The sequence below is a fragment of the Epinephelus fuscoguttatus genome, linkage group LG9 (genome assembly GCF_011397635.1).
Source record: "Epinephelus fuscoguttatus linkage group LG9, E.fuscoguttatus.final_Chr_v1".
NCBI lineage: Eukaryota > Metazoa > Chordata > Actinopteri > Perciformes > Serranidae > Epinephelus > Epinephelus fuscoguttatus.
In genome coordinates this window covers 20,615,323-20,638,318 of record NC_064760.1, presented here as the reverse complement: position 1 = coordinate 20,638,318, position 22,996 = coordinate 20,615,323, and the positions used below count along the sequence as shown (strand labels likewise).

The 22,996-nt window shown below is 44.2% G+C and overlaps 1 protein-coding gene across 1 annotated transcript; it reads right to left on the bottom strand.

Annotated features, from left to right (window-relative positions):
* Positions 1 to 1,317: 1,317 nt before the first annotated feature.
* Positions 1,318 to 22,991, bottom strand: si:ch211-168f7.5 (mucin-5AC). Its single transcript, XM_049585049.1, has 4 exons — positions 19,455 to 22,991; positions 7,882 to 8,101; positions 5,163 to 5,411; positions 1,318 to 4,943 (listed from the first exon to the last, which is right to left on the bottom strand). The coding sequence occupies exons 1-4, from the start codon at positions 19,710 to 19,712 to the stop codon at positions 2,392 to 2,394; spliced, it is 3,279 nt and encodes a 1,092-aa protein (XP_049441006.1). The 5' UTR covers positions 19,713 to 22,991; the 3' UTR covers positions 1,318 to 2,391.
* Between the last annotated feature and the right edge of the window lie 5 nt (positions 22,992 to 22,996).

Sequence of the window (22,996 nt, the reverse complement as noted above, 5' to 3'; positions counted from 1 at the left end):
AGACAGTGAGACCAATTGGCTGCAAAGCACTGTGATTATACTGCAGAACCTGTTTGGGAGAATTCTGACATTTTGCAGTTTTTTGGGGAGGCTATAAAAAGTGTCTATGTCTTTAAAAATTTACAAAAACATTACTAAGATGAATGACGTGAGCCAAGAGCAAAATTAATAGCAGGTTTTACAGACTATGTGCCTGAGAGGAGCTTCCATCGTATTAGTAGTGGATGAAAGAACTGGCAGATATCTTATGGCCAGTATTATTAAACCAGTGTATCTGTCTGATCAGTCAGAAGCTTTAAAGGAATACTTCACTTCCCCAAATGTCTATTTGTGTATCAAGTACTCACCCTGTGTTACGTTGAATACGTGAAGAAAACTTTGCCGCCGGTGAACGAAGAATCCAAAAAAGGAGAAAATTCTTGATGAATTAAAGTTATAGGGGTCCATGTTTAACAACCGCAAAACATGTATATAAAAACATCTGTTAATAAACTCTGACGCAACTCGTGGACTATAATCCAAGTCTCATTTATCCAGTCGTATGCTCAGGACCTCCAAACAATGGGTAACTTGAGTGATAGTGAAATGTATCAGTGCTCTCTTTAAAGCCAGACTCCATTGACAAAAACAGTAATTTTAAAAGAAGGAAACAAGTTTCTGGCTCCATGTGCATTTCTCTTTTATTCGGATAACATTTGGGCCCTCAGTCCTTCTCCAAAATCAGCAGTCATACTGAGGCACACTGATCTGAATAGGATAAACCCTTGTCACACAGCTGAAAGTGATTAGATAATCTTGCTGCACCTTTAGTGTGAGCAAAAAACAATCGAGAGGCCTCTAAGAGGCCGTTTACATGTTGCCGGCTATTTTCATAAACGGACATTTCACCGTCTCCGTTTTCAAAAAGATCTTTGTTTACACTTACCCGTGTATATATACACACAAGAGCATGTAGGTGGCAGTGTAACAAGAAGCTCAAGCGTTCCATGTATCCATTGTCACCATAGCAACATAGGTCGCACTTTTGACACAGGCGCAAGTTCCGGCGCATACTGTGACGTCGACTGCCTATAACTCCGTTTATCTCTGTTTATCTCAGTTTACATGCAAACGCGCAACCAGAGTTTTCCAAAATATCCACTCTGGCTGGAGTTTTTTAGAAAGACTCATTTTCAGAGGAGAAATCTCCGTTTGCGTGTAAACAAAGGGCAGAAACGAAGGAAGATGTCTCCGTTTATCAAAATCACCGTGTACATGTAAATGGTCTCTCACAAACTGCCACAGGAGCTGCTGGTCTACTGTCGCCTTAAATGGTAGTTTAAGAAAAAAAAACCCCACCAAAGTCACAAAGTAACACAAACTAACTGATCGAGGCAGCAGCTCCTGTGTTTAGTGAGGTAAAATCACTGTTTTTGTCAATGGAGTCTGGCTTTGTAGAGTACAGACATGTTTCACTCTCAGTTCAGTTCCCCATCAGGAAGGGCTGTCTGTTTAGAGAGTACTTAGCATACGACTGGAGAAATGACACTTGGATTATACTGCACAACGTGTGTGACAGTTTATAAATAGATGTTTTGATATAAGGTGTGCTTCCATCCGCCTCTTTTTATGCGCATTTTAAATTTACGACATGAGTGGAAACAGCAAATATTTAAAAAATCTCACAAAAAGCTTGGACGAGGTGAAAAGTTTGTGTATCAATAAAAGGAAAAGGCAACTAAGTGCAGTGGAAACAGACCAAGTGAATAAATGATGATGCACAGTCGTGACGTACTATCATGGCATAGGCCACTGCAAGCTGTCCTTGTTATTGCTGGAGGCTTTTAACACCCTTATGTACTCAGGACAGTTACCAGAACTCTTCCAGGAGCACATAGCTGTACTATGAGCTGTTCAAAACTCTAATTTCATTGACCAATGTGCTCTCCTTTATTATGTATACAGTATATCAACTGTTTTCTTTCGTCTTAAGTTCAACTGGCACTCTTCTTCTGCAGTGTTATTATGGCACCTGATCAGACAATTAGTGCCACCTTCTGCAAACCTCAACGAACCAGCTTCCAGTATTTAGTAGGGGATAGAAAAACGCAAAAATTCGCATTTTGTTTTGCAGATTTTTAAAAAAATCGGGTTAAAGTTTGATGGAAACCCATCTATAGTTGTGCTGTTGTTAAATGTTTTTGGATTGTTTATTCACTGTAGGCATGTGAAAAGAAAAGCTTCACAAATTTAGTGTAACACTGGGTGAGGAATTGATACATACATGGTCATTTGGGGGAGGAAGTATTGCATTAAAATGATGGCACTTCCCTTTACATGAAATATAATACCAACCGTCACTGGTGTTTTGAACGTAACACATGGAAGATGCATTTATTTATTGTACAAGCTTCACTTCTTGGATGGCTTCCGTTTGAGACTCAGGGACCTCATGGAGCCAAACACTCTCCTCCCCAAGTCCCTCAGTGATCGAGAGCGCTGGAGGGGTGCCCGCGGAGGAGGGGATGGAGAGAAGGAAGGGGAGGAGAGAGGGGAGAGGGAGTGGCAGCTGCCCTCCAGGCTCTGAGAGCGAGAGAGGTTAAAGAGGCTGGCGGTGGAGGACAGGCGTTTGTCTTCCTCCTTTGCTCTCAGCAGTCTGAGGCCTTCGTCTTTGCTGAGGCCACCTTGCCCCACATCTAATGAGGAGACCCAGTGTGCCCGCCTTGTGGGCTCCTCGCCGTGGTTACGAGGCACCAGCAGGCCTTGAGACTCGCTCCTGAACAAAGCCCTTCTGGAAAGCCTGAGGCTCGCGCTTCGTCTCTCTCCGTCTTCCTTCCCTCTCTTCTTTGAGAAGATGGGGGAGTTCTCTACTTTCGGCCTCTTGTCGTTACTGCTGGTTGAAGCCTTCATCCTTCGATGCTCTCTCCTCCAGCTCCCAACACTGTTCCTCCTCCATCCGTAGCCATACTCCGCTCTGTCCATCTCCTCCCTTTCGCTTTCGGACTCTTTGCTCCAAAGGCGTCCCTCAAAGCCCCTCCAGAGCTTGTTGGAGTTCTTCTTGGGCGTGTGGGCTGCTGACCGCTCCCTCTCCTGCTCCTCAGCCCAGACGGAGCTATAGTCCTCTCTCTTGGCGTAGCTGCTAACTGTGGCTGCCCGGATCAACTTGTGGGAGGCGTGCTTTCCTCTATAAAGCCCCTCCCCCTCTGCCCTCTTCCACCCACCGCTACCCCCACTTCCTCCCCCACTCTGCCGAAGTGATCCACCCCTGTGTTGGATGCCGCCGTGCTCCAAAGGAGAGCTCCTTGTATTGGTGCGAGGCAGGGAGCACTGGAAGGGCGCATCCCGTCGGAAAACAGTAAGCGGTGTGGCACCCAGAGGAGATGGCTGGAGAGGTCGGGGAGGGGAGCGACCCCTGGCAGTTGGGCGGGAGGCAGGGGAGGAGGCTGTAGAAGAGGGTAGATCGGATGGGGAAGGGGTCTGCTGGTAGTGGCAGTGTGAGGAGTAGTGAGAAGGGGCAATATGGATGGACTGATAAGGGTGTATGGGGCTGCTGGAGTGTGAGAGAGGAGGGGTGAGGCTGGACTGAGACTGGGGTGAATGGGTGACGCTAAGAGACAGCTGTATTGGTCTCTGGGGATTCAGGTCGGTCAGTCTAGTATAGTCATGCGACTGATCTATCTGGGGTGTCAGGTGGGTTTTACTGTGACCCCTCACCTCGCCTGCAGTATCTGTTTGGAAGCAGTCAATATCCAGCTCCACACCTTGTTCCATCAGTCCCACCACAACAGCCCGAGAGAGGCCGGAGAGGCGGGAGATCTCCCCCACCATGGGAGAATCTTCGCTTAGCTTGGGACTGGAGCTGGACTCTTGGATCAAGCTACTGCGCTGAGACCCAGGAGCTGATCCAGAATTTGTACCAAACGCTGACGGTCCAGTCTCAGGTGGAGCACCACTGCTCCAGTCTAATGAACGACAGAAGTTAGAGGACCCGAATCCAGGACTGGGTCCAGACGCTGAAGTGACCTCCAGGGAGCTGCGGTGGCTCAGGCTGCTTGGACATGTTGAAATGCGAGGGCGAGCCCTAAGTGCTGGGGTGGGTGTAGTGGTGGAGAGTGATGTAGCAGAAGCAGTGGAAGCTGAAGTGAAGTCGCTCCTCAGAGCTCCACAGCTGCCATTTTTGGGATTGTCCGCCAGTCCCTGGCTAGAATTCAAACCTGGAGTCAGGTTCAAGTTGAGGTTGAGATGCAGGTTTATGTTCAAGTCCTCTCCGGTTGCTGAAGGAAGGTTACCCAGGTTGATTGAATTCCTAGTGGCTTTTTTCCCGGTGGTGCTGAGGCTGATTCTGGCAGAGTTTCCCAGCAGTGACTTACAGGGAGTGATGCTGCCCCCCGGCAGGGTGGAGGGTGTACTGCGGCTCTCGAAGGCAGAAAGGGACTGGGTGGAACCATGGCTTTTGCCAGGGGTACAAAGGCCTCTGTGCCTGACTTGACCAGGGGTGGCAGCTGAAGGGAGATCGGAGATGGAGGAGTTTACCCGACTGTGGTACTGGCGAGCCAGTCGAGAGATGTACTGCTCCAGCTGGGTGAGAGAAGCTTGGGCAGGGGGCTGGTGAGGGTGGAGAGGCAGAGTTGGATCAGTGTTGGATTCTTGTGGTTCATCTAGTTGGAGACCCTCAGGGCTCGGAGACGCTGATTGCTCCTGGCTCTGGGAGGTAAAGAGGGGGCTCTGGAGGGCGACAGCATGCAGGGGGCTGGGGAAGGGGTACACCTCTTTGGTCCGACGGGACACCAGGTCCGTGCAGTAGCGAGGGTCCAGCTGGGGGTTTTGAGGGAGGGTGGAGGTGGAAGTGGAGGAAGAGGGGGTGGCGTCGAGAAGCTGGAGGAGGGAAGCAATCAGGGAGTCACCAAGTCCTGAGCAGAGGTCTGTCAGGAAGCTCAGACCAGTCCCTTCGATGTCACTTTGGACTGTAAGAGACAAGAGAAGAAGAAACTTTAGACAAAACATGTTTAATTATTATAGATCATCATTCCTTAAATATTTATATATTAATCTTTTTATAGCCAGAGCACTACTATGAACCATCTTCAGTTGACCTTTTTGAACCAGCTTCAGTCAACTACTGCAAATTAATAATGACACGGATGGACTAACAAGACATGGCTCTGTTGTCTGCACCAGCTCACCTGAAGCTGGTGTCTCTTCTGTTGGTTCAGCGTCTTCCTGGCTGCTCTGCAGTGCAGGCTGCTGCTGCTGCTGCTGCTGCTGCTGCACTGCAGCCTCTGACCACAGGATGTCAGTGTTGTCAGTCGACAGAGGAAGCTGCTCCCACAGTTTCAGCGGTCTGGCCAGCGGCGCCGATCCTCCCTGAGCAGCATCACTGGACACAGAGTAGCAGGAGTCCGACAGAGAGCTCCCGCTCACTGAATAGAAACCTTAACAAGAGTGAGGAGAAGAAGTTCAGTCTTGTGCTGACATCTAGGAAACAATATCCAACAATTAATTTGATTTGATGATGGCACCTAGAGTCATTTGTCCTCTCTGGTTGTGATGTAATACACTGCCCATTATTAATTCATATTTGGTGCTGTTGCTGCTTTGTTGGTTTTCTTCTTATTCTTTGTTGGCCTGCTCACATGCTTAATTTGAATTAAATTCTGTTTTAATTCTAAATTTAAACATCTGTAAACATCACCATCTAGTCCAGGGTGTCAAACGTACTGCATGTGGGCCAGAACCGGCCTGGAAAAGTGTCCGATCCGGCCCACTGGATGACTTTGCACACCTAGTATTAATGCACTAGTGAAGGCTAAGAGGTGCCAGCTTTCAGGAGAAAGTTAAACAGTGAGTAAATACTTCAGGTGAAATGCTGCTTCAGAGACTATTCATCCTAACCAGAATACAGCTCTCTGAGAAAAGAATAAATATTTATTGTGGGCATATTTAAAGATATTAAACACTGTAAAATATTGTGAATCAGCAGATGTATCAGACTTCCATCTTAAAACAATGTTGGTGAAACCCTTTTGATAAGGCACTGCCAAAATGTCAGATTTGTAAATGTTCTGTACGGCAGGGTATAACTGGTGTGGTGATGACAGCATTACTACACAGGAGTGGAAATGTATGCACATATGAGTAACAGACTCAATGAATGTGGAAAAACTGAGACATATTGCTGATTTATTTTCTTAAGATATCTCAGGCTGTCCCATCATCTGTCTTGTAAATGGATTAATGTTTTGAGAATGTATTTCTTTACACTAAAAGCACAGGAGACAATCGGAGGTGTTGTAACGTATAGATTATTCTGCAATGGTTTTAGAGGTCCAGCCCACTTGAGATCAAATTGGGCTGTATGTTGGCCGTGAAGTAGAATGACTTTGACATATTCTGCCTTTGATCTATTAATTTATTTTATTCCATTTCATTTTATTTCATGAGTGATGTATTTTTTTTTTACATGGAATAGTACAGATCTGAATATTTTGAGCTCTGTATCTGAAAATGCAAGCCACACCCTACAGCACTATAAACTGTGGTGAGCTCACAGGGGGATAATGATGGAGTGGGGTTAGTAATGGATGTTTGAGTGTAACTGGTTCAATACATAAAACCTTCTCTGTGATGCTAATTTTTCTTTTACTTTACTGTTGCACTATTGTCTTTACAAAAAACAATGGTGACAAAACACATCCAACAATATCATACATGTTGCTCACTGCTCCTTATATTCTGTGTGGTAGGTATTTCCTGGGAAGGAAATTATGTTTTATGTAGTTTGGATGTACATAAAGAGACATTGGTATTTAAGAGGTCAGTAAAAACTAGCTCAACAAAGACTTCAGCGACAGAAACTCAAACTTCAGCACTTTAAATTCCAGGAGAAAGACGTCACAGTACAGGACTCACTGTTTGACTAACATGAAGGTACCGCAGTGCAAAAACACAACAGCTGTAAACACTGACTGTAGCTCCAAAAATATCAGAAAAATCTTCACTACAAACTAAGATTTGGGATATAAACCCCTCCATCCCCCTTTTTTATATATATGTATTTTTGTTTTTTCAATTGTGAAGAAGAGAAGAACATGATTAAACCCTGAAGGGTGATTAAATTTTAACAACCTGTTGTCATATATACACGGGCAGCCAGAGCCGTTGGAGGTTTGGTGCCTTGGCAGTGCCCAGGAGGCGAGCTGGCGTCTCTCCAGCTACCAGTCAACACACCATGCTTGGTACTTGAGCTGGCAGCCCTCTGGTTCCCAACCCAAGTCCCTATGGACTGAGCTGCTGCTGCCCTGCTTATCTCTAAGTATCTGCTAACTTTTACTTGATAATACGTTTGTCAGAGTTTCTCATTTTACCAAGAACGTTTTGTTATTTGGGACGGGAGAGATGGTGTTTGTTCTGTTTATTCAAAATGAACGAAAGGCCAATAAACATAACCTAACAAAACACAGTGAAGAAAAAAGAATTTAAGATTTGGAAGAATAAAAAGTTGATCTAACTTCTTCAGGTCTTTAGGTTTGAGTTGAATCACTTGCTAAGTTTTCAGACAGTATAGAACAGTCTAAAAGAAGGTGTGTGAGTGCGCAGCAGGGAGAGGAATGTCAGCGCTGGGTGTAGTGACACAGAGACCGCAGTCACAATGAGAGTGGATAAGAGTTTAGCAACAGAGGTTGAAAAGTTGACGAGCGAGACAGAAACAAATGAGTCAGAGCCCAGTCCCAAAGCGCAGGTCAACAAAGTAACAAGAGTTCAGTTAATGTTTAATGAGACTTCTTGTACACAAGGTGAGCTGTAGTGATACCAGAAGGTGACAAACCAGTGTGTTGGTCACTGCTCGGGTCAGTGCTGCGGACCACACACTGAACAGGAGTGTGTAGGTGTGTGTGTGTTTACCTGAACTAGGTCGGGAGTCACTGTCCAGATGGACCATACCACTGGGGTCTGGTGTTGGGGGAGAGAGCAGGTCAGAGGGGGCGTCCCAGGACAGAGTGGACCAGCGTGAGTTACTCCCCCTGCCAGATGCGGAGTGGACCGTCCCGTCCCCTGAATTACTGCCACAGTCCTCTGGGCTGCTCTGACAGGGCAACACCGCAATGTCTGAGGGAGACGGAGCCTGAGAAAAAGAAAACATGTGACATGTTAGGACTGAGCAATACTGACAATCAAATATTACAACATCTTTCACCACAATATCTAACACTGTGACCATGGTTACGTGTACGTACAGCATGACTCAGTATCAGAATAAGATGTATTAACAAGAAGGTTTTCTCTTACAAGGAATTTCCCTTGGTGATTGGTGCGTAACAATAAACACACAGTAACATATCTGGAATAAATAAAAATAAAGGCAAAGCACTTTAACAGTCAAGAGCTTAAACATAGAATCACAATTTATGATAAGAAAAGGCTGCAGAGTTTCACATTTGAAAAGCTGAAATGAGGATTTGGGACATTTTTTGCTTTAAAATGAAATGAAAAGATTTTAATGAAACGGTTCCTGATCATTTTCTGTCTATCGATTAATCAACTAATTGCTGCAAGTAAAAGGGAAGCTCTGCAGCATCAAAAGTGCTTCCCCCTCTCATGTCCTGCTTTCTTCAGCGAGGACAATTATTTCTTGAACACTGAATCAGTGTTTCAACAGCTCGGCCTCGACACCCATTCTGAAGGACAGAAGAGTTTCAGAAAAGTGTGAAAAGACTAAAAATGTTACAAACAAGTTTTCTTCTAGTTTATACAACATGCAGAATATTTAATGTGGAAATTAAAGCTGGTTCTATTTATAAAACCAGACTACAACCCCAAAACTGAATTATTTATGATATTTATACATATTTCTGCAAATTAAATGAGTTGTCTTTCCACAAACAGTATTGAGGAAGCATTGTTTTCATGTGCTGGTACCTCTCACCTCTTATTGCATATCATCTTAAGCATTATGAGGTGGATCAAGGGTGCCCTGACTATAGATACTACAGGGGTCACAAGACAAAAAAGTCAGGAACCATCGATTTAATGTTTAACAAATTATTATATTTTATGAATGTACAGTATCATGTGTTTTTTTTATGTAAAATCTTAGCTGCTGTCTATATAGTTGATAGATAAAAGCAGTGGAGTGAAAAGTGCAGTATTTCCCACTGAATTGTAGTGAAGTAGAAAGTACCTAAAAACTGAACTTAAAGGGACAGTTCACCCCAAAATCAATAATACATACATTTTGTTCACCACATGTGGTGCTATGTATCAGTCTCAATTGTTTTGTTGAGTTGCAGAGTGTTGGAGATATCGGCCGTCGAGATGTCTGCCTTCTCTCTAATATAATGGAACTAGATGACACTCGGCTTGTGGTGCTCAAAGTGCCAAAAAATGTACGTTTCAAAAACTCAACAGCAATGTCTCTTTCCAGAAATCATGACCCGCTTACTCAAGATAATCCACAGACCTAGTTGTGAGCAGTTTCATGTAGGAACTATTTTCTTTCCACCAAACTACACCCACCAAATGTATCACTGTGCAGAAGGAAGTGTGCATCTACTGCTAGCTCACCTGAGCTCAGCCAAGGAGGATGACATTTGTCAGTCCCATCAGGATTTCGCAGGCTTTTTTGGGGGATTGTTGCGGCCTAAAATGCCTCATTTCATGGCAGCTTTTCTAAACCAAAAAGTGATGCATGTTCCTATGTTTTTGCAATAAAATTGTGGGAACAAGTGAAAACTGAAAAGGTAGTTCTGGTATTTGGGTGTAATTCATTTAAAATTGAAGGAAACTTGTTTCAGTAAGAATAAAACCCCAGTGTTCTGAGTTTCTTATTTATACTACACTAATGGTACCACTACCGATGTATATCTAATCTAACTCTGAATGTTCAAGCACATGTAATAGATTTGGACGCAACAGCCTTTGTCATGGTGATTTGTCTTGTTGTTGTTAATGTGTCTCATTCTCCGGCTGTGTTTTGAGCCAATGTTAGGAAAGTGTTCGTCAGTCGATGTTTCTGTTCCACCACAACATTGCACATAGTGCAAAACAGTTATTTTTGTTGTTAAATGATAGATGTTATGTTTCATATGTCTGCGTCTTCACAGTGCAGGGAGTTTGGTGACGTTATGTGGGGGAGTGCTATGACTGGTGAAACTTACAGGAAACTACGATGACTGGTCAAATTTGCAGAAAATTGTGGTGATTGGACAAAACTGCAGGGTCACACAGAATCCAAGAAGATTGGTTGAATTTGCTTTAATTGTTCTGATCACGACATCCTGGAGGAGCTGATTAATGTTCACATCTCACGCTGTCACAAGCAAGAGCCTCTCGCCCATGAGTAGATGCACACTTCCTTCTGCACAGTGATGCAGTTGGCAGGTGTAGTTCAGCAGAGAGAAAATAGTTCCTACATGAAACTGCTCACAACAAGGTCTGTGGATTATCTTGAGCAACCGGGTCATGATTTCTGAAAAGAGACATTGCTGTTGAGTGTTTTTAAATATAGAATTTGACACTTTTTTTATTCTATTATATTGGAGAGAAGGCAGACATCTCTACAGCTGATATCTCCAACACTCTGAAACTCACACCAAAACTACCTAGACTGATAAACAGGACTACAGGTTAGAGGAAACATATGTATTTTTGATTCTCGGGTGAACTGTCCCTTTGAGTACAATGTCTGGGTAAATGTACCAAGTTACTTTTCACCATTCTCAATAAGGCCACTGCTTCAACCACACAACTGCCTGGCACTGCAGGTCTTTGTCAGACTAGAGACATGGATAGACCCGTGTGAAAGACATGTAGGGATTCACATCCACGATATCATTTACCAGACACGCTCCGGTGACGTCACACCGCTTACCGGAACAGCCAGGAATGAGGCCACACACACACACAAAGCAACAACAGCAACAACAACAATCACCCTGTCAAGAAAAGCAAAGAGCCTCCATTTCCTAGATTAGTGAGCACTTGGTGGAGTAACCCCCTCCTCCTCCAATTATCCTCCAAATCTTTTACCCCTGCAGGACAGCAGCCAAGAGGAGCTCCTGCATTAGCCTGATCGAGCCCAGACAACAGGAACACTGTGAGTGGCACTGATCAATCCTCCAGTTACTGAGGAAACAATACAGGTAGTGACTCACTGCTGGGGCGACAGGAGGGAGAGAGCGAGGGGGGGGCGCAGAAAATAATGGGAGAAGACAGATGACGTAACAAAGAGCAGCCGGAGTGGCAGAAGGGAAGGGGGGAGGAGGAAAAGGGAAGGGGAGGAAAAGAAGTGGGAGAAGGAGTTACAGACTTTGACCTGTCTTGGGCTTATCTCCCCTCCTCCTATGTGAGATTAGGAGCTTTAATTCACTCCTGTCCCCTGTTTTTTTTTTTTTCATTTCCAGTGAATCTAAAATGAGTCGAAGCTGAGTGGGTGACCAATAAAAAAAAAAAATGAGTGAAAGGGACCAAAAAAAGAGACAGAGACAGAGGAAGAGTGAGTCACTGAGTGAGTGAAGGCGGTGTAGGGAGGGTGAGGTGGGGAGGGGGGGGCTGAGTGGTTGCCGGGTGAGAGAGAAGGGCATCTTGAAGGACCCCCACCTCCCCCACACTCCCCTTGACAAATAATCCCCCCTCCCCACCCGCCCCCACCCACTTCTGTAATATCCTTCGAGCCAGCCGCCCTGTGCTCACCATAGCTACAGCTGCTCGCTCTCTAACTCTCACTCGCTTCTCCTCCCACACAGAACCACAACAGCACAACAGGCCCGGCGAAAGATTTAACTCATCCTCAGCCTGAGCACGCACACAATCCAGCGTTGTTGTGACTCTCGCTCGCATGGATGAACTATTCTCTGTTGTGCCGCACAATCCCACTCACTGCAAATTCTCCTCACTGCCATGATGGAGCTTTCTGCACTTGTAAAGGCCTCAACTTAAGTTTCGCCCCTTCCCTTCCCTTCTCTGCTATGTTTAAAACGTCTCTTGAATGTGTGCAGAAATCTCCTCCATATCATCCCCCAACAATATAATGCACTGCACATTACAGGATATAATGTTACACAGAGACCAGTGCATGATCAAATCATAGGAGGCTGACAGACATGTGAGTGGGGGTCTGCTCAGAGCTGTGTAACATGATATTCCTGCATGTGAGGGAGCAGCACAGCCCCCCTGAAACAATATGAAGCACATGTACGGGTCAGCTGGACTGTAATGCCACAGTGATCGCAGCTGCACAAAGCAACACACACCTCTTCTTTAATAAGTGCTTCACTGTGAGACAAATGGCAGCGGTTGCCACGTTGAGGCAGAATAATTTGGTCAAACAGCAGCGAGCGTTTGGTGAGAAGTGCTCGCTTGTTCTACACGGTGCAGTGTTTATTGTTTCATGCATTATTAATGTGCTATTGAAATTTAAAGACAGCCCACGCTGTGCATCTTCATCTCCACCAGCCGAGCAGAATGAGATGCGCTCCGGCTTTTTTTTTTTTTTTCTGAAACATTCAGGTGAATTTTTCAGTGCACATAAAAGTATCAGCTTTACTTTTTTTTTTTTTGTTTCGGTGAGCTCAGAAGGATCCTGAGGCAAGAAGCAAAGAGACAAAAGCTGTCTCACACCACGAGTCAGGGTAATGGCTCTCCATGTAAGATGATGCTTTCCAATACTAAACCTAATTTCAAGACAGGCTGCCTTCAGTCAGAGTGCACACAGCACTGCAGACGGTTCACAGACACATACTTTGTATTATGGCTACAACACATATCTTTAACATCTGATGATTATCTCGATTGACTGATGACTTATTTGGTCTATAAAACTGAACATAATGTCATCAAGTGCTTTTACTGTCCAACCAACAGCCCAGAACCTAAAGACATTCAGTTTACTACACTGTTAAAAGGGACAGTTCACCCCAAAATCAAACCTGTAGTCATATCTATCAGTATAGATGGCTTTGGTGTGAGTTGCTGAGTGTTGGAGATATCGGCCGTAGAGATGTCTGCCTTCTCTTGAATATAATAGCATATAATGAGATGGTGCCAAAGAAATACATTTGAAAAACTCAGCAGCAAAGTCTCTTTCCTAAAATCATGACCTGGGGTCTCATTTATAAAACAATGCGTAGGATCTGTACTAAAAATATATGTACGAACAAAAGCCCAAAAATATTTGACAATTCCTAGAATCAGGCTTCCACCTACGCGTCTGCATCGCCAATTTTCCATCTCCAAAATGTTCATGAGCATGGGTCAGAGTTTCTCCCATCACGTTTTTATACATCACAACTTTTGGGAAGTGGCGCACGTCTCTTTCAGGCCTCGTTTTGTAGGTATGCAATGTCAATAAATTGAAAAATATTATCGGATTTAATGCTCTCCACCATGAGGTTTTGCTTACAATCTCTTTCCAATAAATATGTATAAAACCTTAATGTGTAAGACAGTATCAAAAATACTACCCTCCGATGGTGTCAGGTCAGATGGTCTAAAGTATTTTCCTCCTACCGAACTACACCCACCAACTGTATCACTGTGCAGAAGGAAACGTGCATCTACTCCTAGCTCACCTAGCACCACCGAGGCAGCCAACATTACAGATGTTACCGGCTCACCCTTTTTCCCCTTTAAGGACAGTGGCCTTGTGGGTAACCTGTGAGGGTGTGACGTGTACTTTATAGCGTGTGTGGAGGGAAGCAGCTCTCTCTGGGCGTTGTGGTGAAGACAGCAGGCCGCAAAGAGTGTTGTTAGCCAGCAAAATTAAGTGTCTATATAAGCTAGGGGGTACTGTTCGACCTCATGAGAAGGCAATGTTTGTTGTCTTGTGGTGAAGACTGCAATGAAGCCATTGTTGATGAACAGCACCCCAACGCTTCGCCATCCTTCCTTCTGCAGAGTGGTCCAGACCGCTAGAAGCTAGTTACCAGCTAATAACGAGCCAAGGTAGTTAATGTTAATAAGCCAGAATGTTCCCAACAATGGTTCAGAGCCGGTACGCTGTCACTGAGAGAGGTAACACAGCTCAGCTGAGGAGGACGCCATTAGGGTTATGTAACATTCAAGTTTTTACTGGTTCTGGTACTGGTATCCTATGGTACCTTTTTTCTGTACAATACTTTCTCTGTAATAAAAAATTTTTTGCAGGGGTGACGTGGTAAACTAAAATGCAAATCTGCTCCTCTGCTCGAATCACACATAGAACTAATCTTGTGTCTGCTTGTGTGTGTGTGTGTGTACTATACCAAAATAACATAAAATATAGAGTGTACTACGCTATTACTAAAATAATATAGAAAAGAAATCAGAGTAGACACGGCAACAATTGCGGTAGATTGGCACTGCGGTGAGTTTTGGCCTGCTGCTAAGTGGACAGAGTGGCTACGGCGCTCCTTGACCAGCTCCCTGGCTTTGGGGTGCTTTTTCCCTCCTGTGTAAGGTTGAACCCAGCGGCTCTGCGGTGCTCCATGGCTGGCTTCCAGGCTGTGGGGCAGTACTTTCACCTCTCGTCTAAACCCAGGGCTCTCACCCAAATACACTCTCAGTTACCAACATTAGGCGCAGTGCAAATGTAATTCGGTTGGTACCCTTAAAAGTACCAAGTTTGGTACCCATCCCTTGACCCCATTAATGTTTATGTCTCACACTATCATGAGCACAAGCCTCTTGCCCATGAGTAGATGCACTCTTCCTTCTGCACCATAATACGGTTGGTGGGTGTAGTTCAGTAGAAAGAAAATAGTTCCTACATGAAACTGCTCACAACAAGGTCTGTGGATTATCTTGAGTAACCAGATCATGATTTCTGGAAGGGGCATTGATGTTGAGTTTTTAAAATGTATTTTTTTGGCACTTTGAGCACCACAAGCTGAGTGCCATCTAGTTCCATTCTATTGGAGAGAAAGCGGACATCTCTACAGCCGATATCTCCAACACTCTCCAACACAATCTATAGCACTACAGGTAAGAGGAGTAATATGTATGTCTGATGCTGTGGTGAACTGTCCCTTCAAGACAAGAAAAGGCAACTGGGTTTCAGCATTTTTGCTTTAATTTAAACAGATGCCGATTAATTTTCTATCAGTCAATCAAATTATTGCTGCAGCTCCACTGTTTATGTGAACGAACGGAAGCTCTGCAGCATTAGGACTACTTCCCCCACTCATGTCCTGCTTTTTTCAGCGAGGACAATTTTATTTTTGAACACTGAATCAGTGTTTCAACAACTTGGCCTCGACACCCATTCTGAAGGACAGAAGAGTTGCAGCAAAGTGTGAAAAGAAAAAGCTACAAAAAGTTCTCCTCTAGTTTACACAACATGCAGAATATTACATTTGGAAATCAAAGCTGGATCTATTCACAAACAGACTGAAACCCCAGAGCTGAATTATTCATGATGCTAAAACATGTTCATGCAAATTAAATGTTTCCGTTCCATAAAAATATTAAAGCAGCATTTGTTTTTGAGGTGTTATTACTTCTTTCAAACACCTGCGTGTGTAGCAGATGCCATAGCACATCACATGGTCGTAAAGATGTCATTTTGAATTGCATTTTTCCATCACAGATGACACCACACAGCCATAATCCCAACCTGCCAAATAAGGATTTGTACAGTGATAACTCCGGCCCTCTCTGTGCTATTAGAGAGAGAAAAGGTGAATCACATTTCAAGAGTTTAATTCCAAAATGGAAAAAAACAAAGCTGGTGTTAAAGTAGAGCGCATTATGTTGTGAGTCATCTAATCCTCGGCTTACAGAATAGTTTTATTTTTAAAAGCGGAACAACCTGCGATTGTCAAAGTCATAAGTAATGAGTTCCAGGTGAAATGAATATAATGTGTTTGGGGATGAGACCTTCACACTAAGCATTATTTCTCCACATACATGGTGGTAAATAAACATCCACCCTCTCTTCCTTTATCTCTGCCCAGCTGCTGCACTGTCTAAATAAAGCTGGTCACTTTTACAACAACTATTTGTCTCCATTTATGCAAATGTTGTCTGTGTGTGTGTTGGCGGAGGTCAGCCCGGGCAGAGGGCAGAGAGCCAGCCTGCTCTGCTACACTGGCAGCTCCCTTCAGAGGTGAGAATGAGCAATGCTGCTCGGCCTCTCCGCAGGATCTCTCAGCACCGCGGGGGGAACTACAGAGGAGATGTTGAGAGGTGGGCGGCGAGGAAGGCGGCACATTACGATCCGCACTTCCATGCAGATGCCCTCAGATGGGACTGCCATTTCTGTCCCTGCACTGATAAAAACACATTTTATTATTAGAGTTGTCCTCCTCCCTTCAGTGCAGCCTGTAAGGGATGTGATTTAATATTATTTTGTCAAATAAATACACCATTCTGCGAAAGGTGACCTCAGCTGTGGCCTGATTTACACAGAACATGTACTAATGTGCTGCAGGCTGCTGACTAATACGGCTCATTAGTATCAGGCACACATATTCACAGTGTAACAACACTCTGTGCAAAGTGACCAGGATGGAGTGCCTGTTACTTTCTCAGAATAACAATCAAATGTTAATATCTCAGCCGAGGATTTAATATCTGAAAAGCTCCCAACACCAGCAGACGCTGAACACAACACAAACCTGTCATGTCACTGCTTTGTCAGATCTGGAAATTATGTCGAGATAATCCGTGACAGACAGAATAACACGCACATCCCTGTGCTCTCTGTACAATGCAGAGAATTAGGTCCATGGGAAAAACTGAGTCAGTTGTTTTTTAATGATGTTTTAGTCTTAAAGAGGAATTTCACTGCTGGAAAGACGATTGTGTCATAAAAAGAAGGATATCTGTGTGAAGAAAGGCGTAATTATTGCTGTCAATTGTGCCCTATGGTTTAAAAAATGGGGAGAAAATGTCCATCACAGTTTCCCGGTGCCTAAGGGGACAAGATTGCTCGTCTTGTCCAACTAATAGTCCAAAACTAAAACATATTCAGTTTCCTTTAAGAAAAAATGACAGAGAAAAGCTGCAAGTCCTCAAATTAATACATTGTAACTAGGGACCGTCTGCCAATTTTTGATGTGCGAAACCGCTGTCAATTTCATCCGTTTCTGCATTTTGCAAAATATATTTTTCAACCTGGACCCTATCTCCAGATGTGTTTGTTTCTAAATGATCAATGAAAATGACTATTTTTGGAACTGGTCCAATATTGAGACAAACCGCTGCAGCTGGCAGCAGCGAAACAGGCTGGAACGTAATCCCTACGGGCAACTGTGCACTGTCAACGTACGTCCACTTAAAGTGCTTGTTTTGCCACTGACAGGCTCAGATTGTTACGTTAAGTGTCTGACAACACTGCAGAAAGGACCCTGCAGAGAAATGAAACATTTTCCTTGTGTCAAAGACTGTTTCCCGTTCAATATACTGTATGTTTCCCTGTACCTAAACCTGCACCAAACCCGATCCCTAACCCTGACCACTGAAGGAGGGCACTAAAGGAAAGTACTATTCGACAGGAGAACAGACTTCGATACACCATCTGTGTGTTTTATAATGTGTGTAACCGAGTCTTGCTCAAGGGGAAGTTTTGTCCTGACATCTTGCAGACTCCACATTGCCGAAATACTCAGCCATGACATTGAAAACCTTTTGGATAACACTAAGCTACACTCTTCCCAGCACTCCTCTCTCCAAATCTTATAAACATTCCCAACGTTGTTTTCATGCAAAAAGCCACCTCTCTTGACATTTCAGAACCAGACCTGTCCTGGAGCAAAACTTGGTCACAATAATAAATTGACCAGTGAAAGGTGAGGAAAAATGTTTAATTTCTCTGATGGGTTCTTTCCTGCAGTATTGTCAGACAATCTGAGCCTGTCAGTGGCAAAAACAAGCACTGTAATGGACATAAATTGACAGTGCAGAGTTGATTATAGGGATTACATTCATGGATGGTTCACTGAACAGGCCTACCAGACACAGGCCGAGGGGCCCAAAGTATCGGGACCTCCTGGCCTTCATCTGCAAAACGCTACTCAAAAAAACAAAACAACCACAATGAGACACAAAATGACTAAAACAGACACAAAATCACCTCAAAAAAGATGCATAACGACTACAAAGAGACACCTTTCCCCCAGACACTGCAGCGCACTGTTAAACTATCATGCCAACATTAAAGGATGCCTTTTTTCGTTGGTTTCTGTCGCCGCAAGTCACTGCCCAAGTGACGGATTTTGACAACTTCAGAGTGAGACCAGGCTCATATATCACTGCAACCCTAAGATACACACACACACACACACACACACACACACACACACAAAAGGCAAAACCACCACAAAGTCTGTGTGTCTTGCTCCTGTGTAGGAGAGGTGGTGGGGCCTTTTGCATACCTGTGCCCAGGGGCCCATTGTCTCACAATCCGCCCATGGTTACACTGCAGTTTCACAGTCTCTCTCAATACTGGAACAATTTTAAAAACTGTTCTTAGTAACTTAGACACAAAAACAGGGTGAACATCACCTACATTTCCCTTTAAGCTGTCAGTCCTCCCACTGACCAGTCAACTACATTTTCAGCTCTTGATTCAGTATTTTCTTGCCAATGCCAATTTTAGAACATTTAACACGTCTCCCATCTCTAACCAAAAAAATCCTGCACTCACACTCACCTATATCCTCTCCTTTCCAACAGATTTTTGCCTTTTGATAACTTCCCACGCTCAAATATAGTTCATGCTCACAAACAACAGTCCAAAGCACCTACAGCCTCAGGACGGGACCTGCTCACATCCTGTCCTCCTGTATTACATGTCACATTCCCCTCACTCTCAACACAAAAAGACCTGTGTGTGCATTTCGGGACAGGGCTGGTGAATGGGTTACTTTATATGTGGGTGTGTTTGAAGATCACACATCCATAACCTTTCAGTCACACTCCATTGGAGCATTCAGGGTTTCACAGTGAAGGATCAAACCTGCACTTTGAGCTCAGGTAGACAGGCAGTGATGGAGACTACCTTCATATTGTCATCACATATTGTGATCTGAATGCAAACAGTGTGCCAAAGTGACCTTTACAGCTGATGAGCTTACCGGCAAGAGCCAAAAAAAAAAAAAATCTGCAGCAGTGTGTGGTTGCTGGCTCGTGCGTTAATACCTGCACCTGATTTTAGCGCCTGTGTGTATCCCACCACATCCTCCTGTCTAACCTTGAGGCAGGGCACAGAGCCAGCCAGACAGGAGCTGGTCCTGACACCCTGACCTCAATGACATTTGCTCCATGTGACGGTCACACACTGCTGCTGTGGAAAATGCTCGGGCTGCATGCTTGGATGGTCCCTGGCACCACCTCAATCAGTTGGGTGCTCAGCCCTCGGCACAGCCATGCGCCGCCAGGCAGCGATAAAATCTGCCCACTGAGCCGCAGAGGGACTGGTTTGTTGGCAGATCACCATCATCCCCGCATCCATATTTAATAACCTCGTCATGTAGAGCTCGGTGACAGACGCACTGACTGACCTGTTGCCTGCGGGATGTCGCAGAGCCATGCTCCGCTTCCGAGGCGGCGCTCTCTGGGGTCCCGCTCCCTTCCTCCTCCGCCGCCCGCGGCTCCTCAGCGGCTCGGTCCTCCAGAGCGGCGTCCACCATCTCCAGGTGTTTGCACCTGAGCAGCTCCAGCTCCATCACCCCGGCGAGGGTCGCTTTGAGGCGCTCTCCGATGCGGACTCGCTCGGTGCCCGACCACAGCGAGTTCACGCAGCCGCGGCGGCCGGCCATCCTCGTCGGGGTGCCGGGCAGGCGGAACCGGGGCGCACCGCTGACCACCGCTCAGTCTCTGCGCAACGGGTGAGAGGAACGAGCAGGCTTAAGGTGCAGCTCCAGGTAGAGCAACACAGGTCCGGACGAGCGACAGCAGCATAGTACCCGCTTGAATTAACGCGATAAAGAAAATATAATCACCATCTCTAACGTGCCATGCAGCCACAGCTTCAGGCGGCCCTGCGCACTGGCACTGAATTAATGAGTCCACCGGCACACCGAGGAAACATCAACCAGCCATGTCTCCATTTCCTGTTGACTCGATCCTTTTTCTCTCTTAAATGTCACTTATGAGCTTCCCGGTCCGGAGGAGTTACCATGGTGCTGTGCTCCTGTACGCTGCGTCCCCAATGAGACAATGCAACAGACAGACGGAGGGTGATAACGTTACATGTGGGAGCAGGCAGCGGAGAGGAGGAGCCGCTGCACCAGCGCTGCGCACCCATTGGACGGGGAAGTTTTTCGAATAGACGCATGGAAAAATCCCCCAGACTGTCCAACTTCACTGTGCAGGATGCCAGAAGACAGACACACATTCCTACAGTGTTCCCATGGAGATAGTGAGGTCAAAAGGTGACCTCATCATGATCTGTGGTGTCATCTTGAACAGGAAACTAGTATAAAAGGCAAAACTTCAACCTTTGAGAAGGGGATTCACCATTTTCAGGACATTTTGTCACAGTAGGAAAGAAAACAGGTGTAAAAATGATGGTTTTGCGCATGAATATCGTCAGTGTTATCAGTAACACCTGTACTTGTCCTGCTATGACAGGTTAAAAGGCCTGTTGCAACACAAACAAGGTGCCAGATGTAGTTTTATTAGATTAGAAAGACTTTATTGTCCATCTCAGGGGTAATTTGTCTTTGGCTTCTCTCAAACACAGCAACAATACATAAAAAAAACACTTTTAAAAAAGTACAAAGGTGCAATAGTGCAAATAGGCAGGTAGCAGCAACATCCTCCTGAGACCTGAACCTTTGTTTGGTGTGTATTTTTAATTCTTCCTAGCTTTTTGGGATCAGTAGGACCCCATCTGTTCACAAGAATACATTTCTCATCAGTATGTGCCACGCACGGCCTGATTCAGTTCAAGGTGGTACACAGACTTCATCTCGCTAAAGTCAAAATCTCACAGATGTACCCCTCAGTTGATGACTCTTGTAATAGACGTAAAAGTTCTCCTGCCACACTAGCTCATACACTCTGGTCTTGCCCAGGTCCCACAGTTTACTGGTTCTCCATTTTTGAAGCCCTTTCCAAAATATGTGGAAAAAGAATTGATCCAAATCCTCTCACAGCAATTTTTGGTTTTCATTGTGAAGACAGTCATCACATTCACCCCCCCAGAAATACGTTACAATTTTTGCAGCTAGAAAAGATATAATTTTTTGTATACATGTTTTCTTCAATGTGGAAACTAATAAATAAAGTGGGGGAGAAAAAACTCAACATAGTCAACGATTAATAAGTCCCAGTGTCTTCAAATGAGGCAATAATGAAGTCCCAGTGTCCTCACACCAGTGCTTCTTAATTAACAGCATCTTATCTCATTCCTGTTGCTAAAATTGGTCAATTTTGTTGCCATATCAAACTACAAACATTATTAATCATAAATAAATACATCCCAACCATTAAATGTGATCAGGTTTTCGACCTTGTCCATTTTTGTGTTGGAGTCAGCTGCAGCTTGACCTGGCAGAGATGGCTGCCATCTTGTTTTTAGATTGATTAGTATATTGTGGACTTACTACCACTAGATGGCACAAAAAGCATCCACAAACAAGGACAGCAGGTCTAAGTTCAGTAGAATGAAATATAAGGTCAAGTAAACCCAAAATGTGGTGTCCTCATATGAGGACACAATGTCTGAGGAGGATATGTTTTATAAATGATAAAAGAGAGCACATCTTATAAATCAACATATGCAGCTATTCTGTGTGCAGTACCTGTATGACAAAGGGAATAAAGGACTTCTAATGTTCCCGCTGGTTGTTGCGACACTAAATCAAAGGACATATGATGGCAGCTCAAATTCTGGGTGTAATGGCTGTCAGGTATCTGCAGTTATAGGCTATGTTTCATTTTATTCTTTATATTTTACTGTATTATTTGAGTTTACGTTGAGTTCAAATGGTGCATAATCCTCATTTAAGTTGTACAGACTTGAGCTGCATTTACATTCCTTTAAACACTTCATACAAGTCATGCCATTTATGAATATCAAAGTTAAAAAAAAAGGATGATTATTCAGGTTTTATCAGCTAGACTAATTCATGGTGAAGCTGCTGGGGAAAAACATCTAATATGATAATGATTGATCAGTTATGTGTGTGTATGCTGTGAGTTTGACAGGTGCAGTGCACTTTGCCCTAGTGCCACCTTTCAGCCAGCAGAGGGTGATCTTCATCCACAGCCATCTGTTCTACAGGCTGCTGGATCCTGAACTGTAACAGGAAAAAGGCTTTTACATATTTGGGTTAAATTATGTGTACAAACAGTTGTGGGTTTATTTACAGTGGAGAGGACAGCATATGAGAAAAAGCACAATGCTGCAGAGTTCAACAGCAGCCTCCAACACCATCACACTGTTAAAACAAAACTTCTTTTAAATAGTTTCAACAAAACTGATGATTGTAACTTCTTTGAAGGTCGGATCCACAGCAGAGTTGTTGTATCAGACTGCTTTAGTTTAGCTACATTTACATTTTAAACAGGCAACTGAGTGTGCAGTGGTAGACAAAGTACTCACATCTTGTAAGCTACTTAAGTAAAAGTAGTAATACCTCCATATAGAAGTACTCTGTTACATGTTGAGGTTTTGTGTTCAAAATTGTACTAATTATGCAGAATGACCCATTTCAGATTAATAGACAATCCATTAGGTATACTATTGATTGTAACTAGTCATGCATTCATGTGTCAATCACTTTAACAGCGTCTTTGAGTGCCATGAAAAGCGCTATGTAAGTATAATGTATTATTATTTCTTTATCATTAATAACATTGCAGCTAGTAAAGATAAAGTTCATTTTTATTTCTTCATACACTACTGGGCAGCTTTTGAATCGACACAGGAGCAAGACACACAGACTTCGGTGGGTTTGCACATCTTTATAGTTGTTATGCATCTTTTTGTTGTTTATGTGTTCCTTTGCGGCCATTTTGTGTGTCCTTGTGGTTGTTTTATGTCTCCTTAAGATGATTTTGTGTCTTTTTTAAGTCAATCTGTGTCTCCCTGTAG